Below are 12,091 nucleotides of genomic sequence, written 5' to 3' on the forward strand. Positions count from 1 at the left end.
AGAACTTTACAAATTGCCACTTGATCACAATAATGATACCAATACTGACATTTATGGAGCACTTCCCATACCCTAAGCTCTAGGCTATGTATCTAGGCTCATTTAACAGATGAGAAAAATGACCCAGGGAGGAAAAAAGTAAGTTGTCCAAGGCCACAAGAATATTAATTGGCAGAGTCAGGATTTGAATTTAGGTCTGTCTAGCCCCAACAACATTCTCAGTCTCTAAGTTTTACTGCCTCCAAACTCCAGATCTATCCTGGACTTAGAAATAAGAGAAGTGACTAATTCCATCTGTTAATACTAGCCAAGAAAATTTAAAAAAAAAAAAAGTCTTTAATCAGAAGAGTAGCATGACCTCAAGAAGGTAGCACTGACTCTGTCCAAAAATGGAATTTCTATGTGGAATACCTATTGACCGCACTCAAAATTACCAAAACAACCACTCTGCCTTCCAGACAGAGTTACAGATGCACTTCCAGATTTTCAAGACTATCGAGGGAAGAGAAGACAAAGGCAGACAGTAATCAATGTGTCAAGTCCAAAGCCATAATTAGTCTTGCTGCCTTTCGGGTGCACCTGATTTCTTTGAGTTGAGGCTCTGGTCAAACACTGAACTACTTTCTCTCCTTCTTGTACCACTGTCTTCACCTCTTAGTCTGTCCACCCTCTCTGATTTCGTTCTATTCCTCTCATGCACCACGGCCCCTGGGCCTTTGCACATGTAATTTCACTGCGTGAAAAGCTAATTTCACCTGTTTGTTACTTATCTTTTAAACTTCAGAATTAATATCATTTCCTCAAGGAAGTCTTCCCGAAACAACCAGACTAGGTCGGATCTCCCATCAAATCCTTTCAGGACAACATGGACTTCTCTTTACCACACTCTCATAACTGTCATTTAAAAAGACCTTTTGGTAGTTATTTTTATTAAGTTAACACCCTACTAAACCACTAGCTTTATAAGGGCAAGAACTACATCATCTATTGTTCATAGGTATATCCATGAGCTGATGGCAAGTACTCAACACATATCTATTGAATGAAAGAGGGCGAAAAACACAAGCAGGGTATCTCACAATTTGGGCTTTTTCCCCATTCTACTATATATCTCTAATGTCAGCTTTCCTGTCTAAGTATCTAATGTCACTTAATCTCCAAGTGCTTAAATTTTTAAGAGTTTCCCATGGGGATAATCAAGGCCACCTGCATTGACCTCCTTTTCCACCTTATAGATGCAAGAAAAGGCTGCTATAATATGATGTCGGATAGCTGACACTGGAGCCCTGATCAATTTCCCCCCCAAAATGGGTAAACACTCAAACCACTCAATACCAGGTACTTATTCTCTGGTCCTTATTACCTGTTTTTATTTTTACAGTGGCCGTTTATTCACCAAAAAATAAAAACTTTTTACAAATGAATAAGAAAGTAACATAGTTAGGGACAATGCCAGGGGAAAAATTTGTGATTTGTTTGCTTCAAACCAGTTTCAAATGTTAAAAAACAACACGTCCACAACTTCCTGTTCAGTCATAATTACTATAGTAGTTCTCTCTGAACTTCAAAAAAATTAGCAACAGATTTGCATAAGATGTTACATAATGAAAAGATTAGTTCTATAATTAGAATTAAAATAATAGTCTAGTATAAAATAGTTAATTGGTTCTGTACTAGAAATACCCCGTAGTGGTACTTTCATTTTTTAAAAAAAATGTATAGCTGAACATGTCTTTTCAAGTCTATACATAATATCTTGAATATTAAGAGATGAAATAATTTAGATAGTGAATGGAAAAAATAAATCTTACACTAGCAAGAAAATAAAGAGGACTTTCTACTCAAATAGGTTACAAACGGAGCTTACAAACAGAACTCATGCTGACACCAGCTGTCACTTTTCATTTTTCCTTACGCCCAGCACTAAGATACCTGACCTGTATAAACCAGTAATGGGCCAATATATTTTCTTCAGGCTACAGAGTTAAGACGACTTTGCAATCATCAATGCCATTAAGGCAGCTGATGCATTATACATGATGATGGACCTTGAGCAACCTTGCTTGAGTCCTAAGGGAACACAAAGTTTACTTAATCCCCAAAGAATTTTTTCTATAATGCAAAGAGAATTAAATCATGAAATCTGAAACCTTTCTGAAATCACATTGATTACAAAATGGAAAGGGAGCATATGTCTACAGAAGCCTGCCAGGGGAAAATGCACACACTGTCCAGCTCATCAAAAAGATACTAACTAGATGACCAGTGGTGGATAAAAAGTAAAGTTATGAGACATACCTGAAATAACTGTTACATGTAAGAAGAAACATTTCATCAGTTTATTAGATCTGTGTAGCTCTTTTATTCTGTGTGTGTGTGTGTGTTTGTGTGTGAGCGTGCATGCATGCGTGCGTGCGTGTGTGTGTGTGTGTGTGTGTGTGTTGGGGACGTGGAGGGGGATGGGTATACCTTGGCAGGGATACAACCAAATATCTTCTAGTCTTTTGGCAGGACGATGATATGTTTCAGCTTAGTTATTCTTGTCCATAAAACTTCACATTTCCTCCAGATGCAGATAAATTTACACATAGGCAGATGATGGGCAGAAGAACTGAGCCATGTGTTTGCCATGTGCAAAACAGCAACATTATTTCAAATGGTTACAGTTTAGAAGCCATGGCCATGCCCTATACTGAACAATCCTCAGTCTCACTTGTATGAGAACAAAGGACTAAAAATAAACCCCAAGAGAAAATGGTTGCAAAAACAGGGCTTCCTTAGAAGGCATTTGGTTTTCTTTAGAATAATGGAAACTTTATATTTAGAATAATCAAGACTCATCTGGACCAAACAATTACATCTTCAATGCATGGCTTACTGCAACAACTGCTAACGAAGATAGTATAACTGCAAATGGTGAGTTGCAGGGCTGAAACTTAAATATTTGCTTTCCAAGTCCTCTGCTATTATGATTATTCGTTTGCACTCCACAGAGAAGTTAGACTATAGTGGATAATAGCATGAATTCTGGTACCAGACTGCCTGGCTTCAAATTCCTGTGCAAGTTAAACTTTCTGGGCTCAGTTTCCTCACCTACAAAGTGAGAATAACAATGCTACTACTGGAGGACTAACTGACTGAACATGTGTGAAACACTAGACTAGTCCCTGGCACATACACAGTAAGCGCCGTATAAGTATTTGCTTTTTCTCCAACTGCTACTAGTACCTCTACTCTTATTATTCCTCAGTCCAGTTACCAATATTGATCCCATCGGGATATCAACATGATTCAAAGAGGCAGAGATTGTACAAAACAGGAAATCCATAAGGGCAAAATGAGCCTCTATGGGGTATAACAGTTATTTATTTGCAAAAATACAAAAATTTGAGAATGATATAAAACAGAAGCACCACAAGCCATTATAGTTTTTAATTCCATTAAGGTGAGGGTTTCATTAGCTGGAGAGAACATGGCACGCACAGCTTCAAGAAAGGACAATTAGTAAGAAGTTAATTCTTCCAAGTGACTAGCATGGAACCACTGGCAGCAGCCCTCTGCCCCGACAATCAGACAGTCCTGCAGCCTGAGTTAACAGATAGCAAATGAAAGCATAGTCCTTCTACAAGATGGCAACATATAGTAATTATCTATCAAGGAAATAACTCACTAGGACTCCCTTACACCAACCATCAGGTATATGGTTTTTCCAACTATGCTTTTGTTCAGAATTTAAAATACTTCTGTGACATTATTAACAACAGAGAAAATTAATGAGCTCTCCTTCTGATATAACTCACTACTTAAAAATCAAAGTATTTAAAAATGGGCAGCAACTCAAACCCACAGGGCCCAAAGGACAAGGTTTCCGGTGCAGGCCCTATTTGCAATTACAGAATCATCTCCAACTCAGAATATCCTGGAATTGAATCCCCCCACCATCCCCCAAATTCAATTCAATAATTTCTTATTAAATTACTAGAAGATTAACCCTACTTGTACATTTATATTTTTAGGTCTAGATCTTATTCTTGTAGGATCCTTATATCCTGAGGTTTAAAAAATCATTTATGTCAGCAGTTAGGGGCTAATGAAGTCATTAAATATAATAAAATTTAAAACTAGTTTAGCAACAGCTAACAACTACATATCCATGTAGAAAGAAAATACATGAATCACTATTTTTTAAATCATTCTAGTTTATTACTAATCAGATCGTTGTTAACTCACGGCTAAATTGTTTCAGGGTATGAACTTGAAAAGAAATTTCTCCAAGTTATGTACTTTTAATGTTTTTTATTAATGTAAAAAAGTATCATGCCCATAGCTATGACATCTGAAATACTCCCGTCTGGCAAAGAGAACCTGGTGAGGTATCTGCATGCCCACATCACAACCTGTGACACCTGCGCCTCAAGGTTTCTGACATACTGCCCTAGAGTTTACGTTCAGTGCTGAGAGTCCTTAACCTAAATCTCCCAGAAAGTGCCACGAGAAGAACATAAATACAGATCTAATATATGGCAAGTTGTATCTGCTAAATATTCCTATCATTGCTTCATTGACTGTGATAGTTTTAATTAACTCTATTTACACATACTCAGTTAAAGAATCTGTACTACCTGATATACATAAAAAGACCAAAACTCACTTCAGTTTATGGTGTATGAAGTATACCTCAATAAAGCTATTAAAAAATATATCCCAGTTCACATGGCAGCAGGAGCCCCTCAAAGGACCAACTAAGGGTCTCTGATTGATGAGCTACCCCTCTGCCGTACGATGCACATCCCGGAATTTCTTTACTGGCTGAAGGCCTCCTCATCTCCACGGAGCCTGAGAAAATGCCTGAAACTTCAACCTGACGTTAAGAGTGATAAAACGAAGAGCTTAGATAACAATTTCTATAAAAAGATCCGTTTAAAAAAAAAAAAAAAATCCTTTCTAAAAGCATCTTCCCGGCCATGTGACTTAATTCCCGTCTAGTTGACAAAGCATTATTCCCATATTCAAACAGCTCAGAAAGAGCTACTGTAGTGAGAATTCAAGATAGAAAGCATGTTTCTCAAATATAAGGGAAAGCTGTAAATAAGAAAGGCATTTTGGAAGAGAAATGCTGTTGCTGAGATGTTCTTCTAAAAAAAAAAAAAAGGAAAATGAGGTTTTAAAAAACCTTTGAATAGATTACTTGGCAACAGTGGCTGCTGCTTGCATTTCATCTCAAAGACAGACTCAAAAACAAAAGCTAACCTAAAATCTATTTGAAAAAACATGCAAGTCTCTGCTTCAGAAGATTCATCATCGATGCAACGGTGTGGATGGCTTTGTACTAATGCATGCAGAAAAATTTACTGCATATCAACGCCTGGTTTTTCTTTTCTTCTTAATTACTCTTCTTGCTTCAATAGAAAGAACTAAGATTCTGGATGGTAATGCAGTTTTTGAGCATCAATAAGAAAACTTGATACCCAGGATAAGCAAAGGCAGATTAACGCCTTTGTTCATCTTGTCTGCTGCAATAAATATATATAATGACACTTTGGCTGTCTAATAGCTATTTTTGTGCTCCCCATGGCCAAAAAAGTAAACAGTTTAAGCATTTATGTACTACTATTCAGCCATATGCAATGAACTCGATAGAAATTTATGTCTCGTAAAAGGATATGTTAAGATACTCTCACTACAAAAAAGGAAGCGGTAGAAGAAAAGAGAATGTAGTCACTAAACTATAACCTACATTTTAAGTAAACTAAATGCTGTGACTAATGACAAACTGAGAACATTTTTTGCTGAAGAAAGGAGTCCACAATATTTTATAGCACCATATAATTATTTATGGGGTTGTTTTTTTCAAACTAAATATCCTAAAAGATATCTTAAGAAACATTATTCCAAAACATTGTGCATCTTTTACAGTACTCAACTGTTGAGAATTATGTTCCTCTTGGAAAAATCTAGAAAAGGAGATATGAAAAAGCTTGAATACAATTCAAGATTACAATTCAAGCAATTTTCTATGCATGTTATTCAGGCTTATGGGAGCTACAAAGTTAGCATAAGCCTGGGAGGTATCTGCTGTCCTGATAGTCACCATATTCAAAATTTTCTAAGTGCTTTTTTACAGTTATCCTCCCCTAGCATTTCTTTTCTTGTGGTTTATACATTCGTTGGGTAAAACAACGAAAGATTCAGGTTGGAAATACGACTTAGAAAAATTAGTGCAAAAGGAACCCAGAGACTCTACTTGTAGCACAGACGCCTTCTGGCAGATGGCACCGTGCGAAGCTAGAAATCATTCATTGAGCTCCAACCCCAGGGAAGGAAGATGGATGTTAACTGCAGGAGAAAAAATTTTGCAGAAAAACCTCAGGTTTCTCCATGTTTCTATATCACCTTCCCTGATATATTGTTCCCAGTATGACAGTGGCCATTTCAGTTTGTCTATAAAATATTTTATAATGAAACTTACACCACCGTCCCATCAGAGTAAACGGTTCCCTAGAGGCCTAATAACCTCTCCCACTTTTAAGTGGGCACTTTCTCCTCTAATACACAGCCTCTCTACAATTCCTTTACCCAAGTCTAGGCTTCAACCTTGACCCACAGTCCTTTGCTTTCTTACCCATCTTCTTAATGCCACTATGGACATAATTAAGACTTTGAGACAAAGATCCATGAGTGCCTCAATTCAATTAAGTGATGCATAGTAACCAGTTAATTGCCAGTCAAAAGTCAATACTGTAGAATGGGTGTCTCTGAACACACTCATCATTAAGGAGTAGGATGCTAATCCAAGGACAAGTTGGGAATGCTCACATAGAGTAGTTTTGAAATAATTTGAGCTAATAAAAAAGATACTCAACAGCTATTACTTTTGATTATTATCAAAAGACATCAAATAATTTAACCAAAAAAAATGGTTAATAATATTGATAACTGGACATGATCTTTCAATGGTAATAAATATAATAAATCATATCTCTATCAAGATGTCCACTTTCACTTTTTGACCCCAACGAAATCTGCCTCCTACCCCATCTATACATAGTCCTGATATATATAATACAAAGGATTTACAATTCTTCTCCTAGCGTTCTAAAACTCTTACTATGGCTATTTTCCTGAGATGTAAAACATAAAACTGGCTTTATAGTGGAGTGCCTCTTTACCAATTTTGTCCAAGGCAACTGATGTTACAGAAAAGCTACCCAAATGCATAACCAAATTTGAGAGAAACAGCTAAAAGTTCTTTACGTAGACCACCATTTCAGTTTAAAGATTAGACTATAAATGAGTTATTGTTAGGTACCTCCAGAATGAATGAGATTTGTATGTAATAGGTCTAAATAAAATACATGTCAATTTTTATGACTACCCTATTTTGTATGGTATAAAACATATGGTACATAATATAGTAGAAGAATCAGCTCTGGAGTTACATAACCCAAATTCAAATTGCAGCTCGGCCACTCATTATGGTTACTTTCAGCAAGTTATATAACTTCTCTATGCTTCAGTTTTCTGTAAAGTGGAATAATACATAGTTACATTTATAATCAGATGTTCTTTTCAGGATTTAACATACATAAATGTGTGTGCCAGTCCCCTAATGAGCTATACATGTAAGCAATTACCATTATTAGTATTATACTAATTAACTAGAGCTATATAACTAGAAACTTCAACTAACCAGAATACTGGCAGTTTTCAACTTCAACACACACACACACACACACACACACACACACACACACTCACTAACAGCAAACGGCATGATCCTTTATCTTAAGAATCCAGAGCCATAGTTCTCCACAATCAAAATATAAAAAAGTTTGGCTGCAAGGTATTCTAATTAGTGGAGGCTTTATGTTTAAATTCTTCTTAAAGTTTATATCAAACACACAAAAGTTCTCCCAGAACTAAGAGACAAATTTAAAATTTAATTTTTAAATGAATTGGAAATAAGTGTAAATGGAAGATGAGATCACTATTTTCATATATATATATATATATATATATATATATATATATATATATATATATAATTTTATTTTTGCTTAAAGCCTTTATCTTCGCAACCTTTAAAAAACATTTTAATAGGATTAAGCACCAATCTGACCTGGATAAAACTTCCTTCAATGAGGTACAGACTGTCTTGCAGATAAAACAAATCATTACCTTAAGGAAAGATCACTAAAATGTATTTCATTTTAGTCTAAATATAAAATTGCAACTGACAGCAAAATCCAGATTGTCAGGAACTGCATAGGATAAACAATTTGGTTTCTTCCACAAATAAATTGCTACGGAGAACTTAAAAAAAAAAAAAAAGAAAAGAAAAGCTAAGGGGAAACCAAAGTATTCAAAGAGACTTTTTAAAACGTAAAAAAAAAAAAAAAAAAAAAGAAAGAAAAGAAACTACAGGGACACATGCTTGGCGGATAAAACTATGAACAAAAGTAAGAAAATGATAACACTAAGAGTCAGGACATGGTTTCCAAGTTTCACTAGGGAAGAAGGAGGGCGCTGGGCTCTGGGAGGCAGCACATGTAATTGCTGGCAGCTGTATCTCTTGAACTGGATAGTGGTTATAGGGTATTCACCCTTAGCAATTTCTGCATCAGTATGTACTTTACAATTTAACAGGTTTCAAAAATAAAATCTTTTAAAATATAAAAGATTCACCAATACAGCTATGATGTATTTTATTCATGCAAATGTATTCCTTTTCCCACGTTCATACTCACACCCTTAAATCAAATGCATTGCACCTGAATTTTCACAAATAAAAGGTTCCATGACACCTGAGCAGAGACACTTACTAGACTGGTTTCTAGTCATTGTTTAAATCTGATTTGATAATGATGCTGATTTTAATTTTGCATCCTCAAGATAAATAGGATTGTGTTTGTGCCAACGGACAAAAAACGTTCTTACATACAGAGTTTTGCTTTGATCTCTTTATACCTTTTCATTTACTTCAGTCTCAGGAGAAAAGCCAATTTTTAAAAATTCACAGGGCCCTTAGGGAAGTTGTTATGAGGTGACGTGCATTGCTCTAAAATTCACATGTTGGCATCCTAACCCCCAGTATGTCAGCTGTAACTATATTTGGAGAGAGAGTCTTTAAAGAATTAAGTTAAAAATGAAGTCATTAGGTACCGGCCCTGATCCAGTATGACTGTGTTTCTTCTAAGAAGAAACTGGGGCACAGATACACACAGAGGGAAGACCAGGTGAAAACACAGAAGATGACAGCTATCTACAAGCCGATGAGAGAGGCCTCGGAAGAACCCAGCCCTGTTGACACTTTGATCTTGGACTTCTAGCCTATGGAATTGTGAGAAAATAAATTTATGTTGTTTAAGCCACTCTGTCTGTTGTATGTTCTTATGGCACCCCTAGCAAACTAATACAGAAGATCAGAGAGCAGTCCAAAAAAACAAAGCTACAATTTTACAGTTTCTTGACTCACTATAATATATAGTGAAAAGAAAAGCTTAAGAAAATTATGAGTCATTAGTAAAGAAAGGAGAACTAACAGATTCCACGTAAAAAGGAAACACCCCAAAGAGCTAAGCACAGAGGACAAGAAGAAACAAGGGAACCAGTAGGAAAATAACTGGTTGCTGACTTTGGATTGATGGGCAGGATTTAGCACTTTCAATGTGGTTTCTGGGTGGGGGGGGGGGGGGGGGACAACCCAGAGAAGAATTTTGAGTTAGATTCCCTAGTCCATTTTTTTAAAGGGAGTAGAAACAAATGGAGGTGATGGGTGCGATCAAAGTGGTTTTCTTAAAGGAAGAAGCTTTCTCTGGGTCAAGGGTTTGAATGAACTTTGGATTTATCATTTCCCTGGTTTGACAGGCTTGGGGGTTAGGTAAAACCATCAATAAAAAAACGCAATTATCAGGCTCGAAAATCAGCAAAGATTGTATGGTCAAGTCAGTGCTCGGGGTGTTACATATACCCATGGAGCCAATGACCTCAGAGTGAAGTACGCTTCGCTGATTAAGTACAAGTCTCCCGAAAAGGGATATTACTGTGGAGACAGCAGAAGGCTGTTTGCTGGATCCATCCTCAGTGCTCAAATTTGCATTTCATCATTCCACTGACAGACATAAACGGAAATAGTCAACTACCTGTTTCCTTTCATCTTTAATTTAACAAAGGAACAAGACACATTCTGCATTCAGAAAAGCATCATATAAAATAGAGAAGCAAAGCTAAATAAACAGGGATAAAAATAAAAAGGGCCTAGAGATTATAAATCTAGGTCATTTTTTTTCCAACTGTGAGCAAAATGGCTCCATTCTCCTATGTCATATCTAGAAGAATCCTGATATCCTTTCTGCAGAAAGGCAGTGATACAAATCAGTCAACCATCCTACTAGTCAACCTTAAGTTTAGAAGAACTTTCTGGAGGGGCTAGAATAATTATTAGGTGTAGATCACTTTTAAAATTTGCAGATTTTGTTTTAAGTCTTTATCAGTTAGAAGTATAAAGACACATTTACTGTGAAAATGTCCCAATGTCTGGAATTTCTTTTAAATACGAGAGAGGGAGAAAGGGAGGGAGAGACAGACAGAGAGAGAGAGAGAGAGAATGTTTATAACTGTTGACACTGGATAATGGGCATGTGAGAGTTCATTACAGTATTCCTTTCACTTCTGTATATGTTGGAAATTTTCCATAATAAAGTTTTCTCTTCTTTTGGTTCACATATAATTGAAAAACCCAGTTCTCTTCATGTTGTTTCTTGAACAGAATAATGTAATTTATTTTAGTTATTTACTGATACAAGTTTAATAGGAATAAAAAGCTTTATGATGGCAATATACTTAAATTGAAAAGCAGTGAACATAAGCTTTAAAAGAAACTAACTTGGGAAAATGTTTACAATATAATACAATGTTTACTTTTAAAAGCAAGATACAATGTTATAGACACGTATGATACTAGTTACATAAAAAAATAAAAATACAAATATAGGGTAAAACAACACTGAAGGGAAATACAACAAAATGAAAACAAAGTTTACCTCTCAGTGATGAATTTAAGGGTGGTTTTTCCTTTTTATCTACTTACAAGATTTTTAAAATGACTATGTATCAAATTTATAATCAGAAAAAAAAGCAAATACATACAAATGGCATTATAATTCTAACATGGCAGAATAGATAGTCTGAACACATTCAAAAGAAAATAAACAACTAGCTAACACTCACTATACTAAACCTGTTGAAGAAGGAACCTAAAGAAACCCTTTGGTGAAGTCTGGTCTCACATGCCCTCAGGCTACATCAGCAGCAGACTGGAAAAACACACACATTCTTATACCTGTAATTGGAGGAGGCTTTTATTTGTGTGTAATCGTTTCAGAACTTACCCGACAAGGACCAATATCCTGAGATTTCTGTCTCTGGGGATTTAAAATTCCCTGGAACTTCCCAGTTGATCTAATAAATTCATAATTTTACTAGGGAAAGTCATTCCCAACTGCATGCAAAGCCATGTACCTACCCTGGACCCAAGATTTCACCTCTTGGTTCTCTTGGTTCTTAAGTGCTAACCTTAAAGGCAAATTTCAGAAATTATTTTCTGTGATATAATCAAAAAAAGAATCAAGAACCACTTGCAGCTATATTAATTCCATAAAACATAACTCCAATAACTCCTACAGTATACTAAGAATTATTTTTCTGAAAATTTTATTTTTTTTCTACATGTGGGTAATACACTTTCCTGATAAATTCTTAAATATAAAAACCCCAAAAACTGTATATTAGAAGTATCACTGAAAATTAAAATCATACTCAATATTTAAAAGATTCTGAAAACACTTGTCCCAGAGGGAGGAAAACTTGACTTACTTTAACTTCCACAGTCTTCCCTCCATGTTCAATGTGTCTCTCTACATATTCAGAGGACAGCAAATCACTGCAACAACAAAAGAAATGATGATTAAAGAGGACCTTGAAAATGTAAAGCATTTGAAAATCAGGTTTACAGTTTTAATAATTCTTTAACCCAAATTTTAAAACAATATAGGTTTCTCTCTCTCTCTCTCTCTCTCTCTCTCTCTCTCTC

General features: G+C 35.7%; 1 protein-coding gene across 22 annotated transcripts in view; it reads right to left on the reverse strand.

The window, feature by feature from the left end:
• The window catches only part of ADAM22 (ADAM metallopeptidase domain 22), a 230,886-nt gene that overhangs the window by 89,397 nt on the left and 129,398 nt on the right, over window positions 1–12,091 (reverse strand). For all 22 annotated transcript variants that reach the window (XM_019716319.3, XM_074340696.2, XM_019716291.3 and 19 more), the window contains exon 4: window positions 11,875–11,941. In XM_019716319.3, coding sequence (XP_019571878.2) covers window positions 11,875–11,941 — 67 coding nt within the window. The remainder of the gene's footprint in view (window positions 1–11,874; window positions 11,942–12,091) is intronic.

The sequence above is a fragment of the Rhinolophus sinicus genome, chromosome 4, assembly GCF_057876585.1.
Source record: "Rhinolophus sinicus isolate RSI-liver-muscle chromosome 4, RSI-T2T, whole genome shotgun sequence".
NCBI lineage: Eukaryota > Metazoa > Chordata > Mammalia > Chiroptera > Rhinolophidae > Rhinolophus > Rhinolophus sinicus.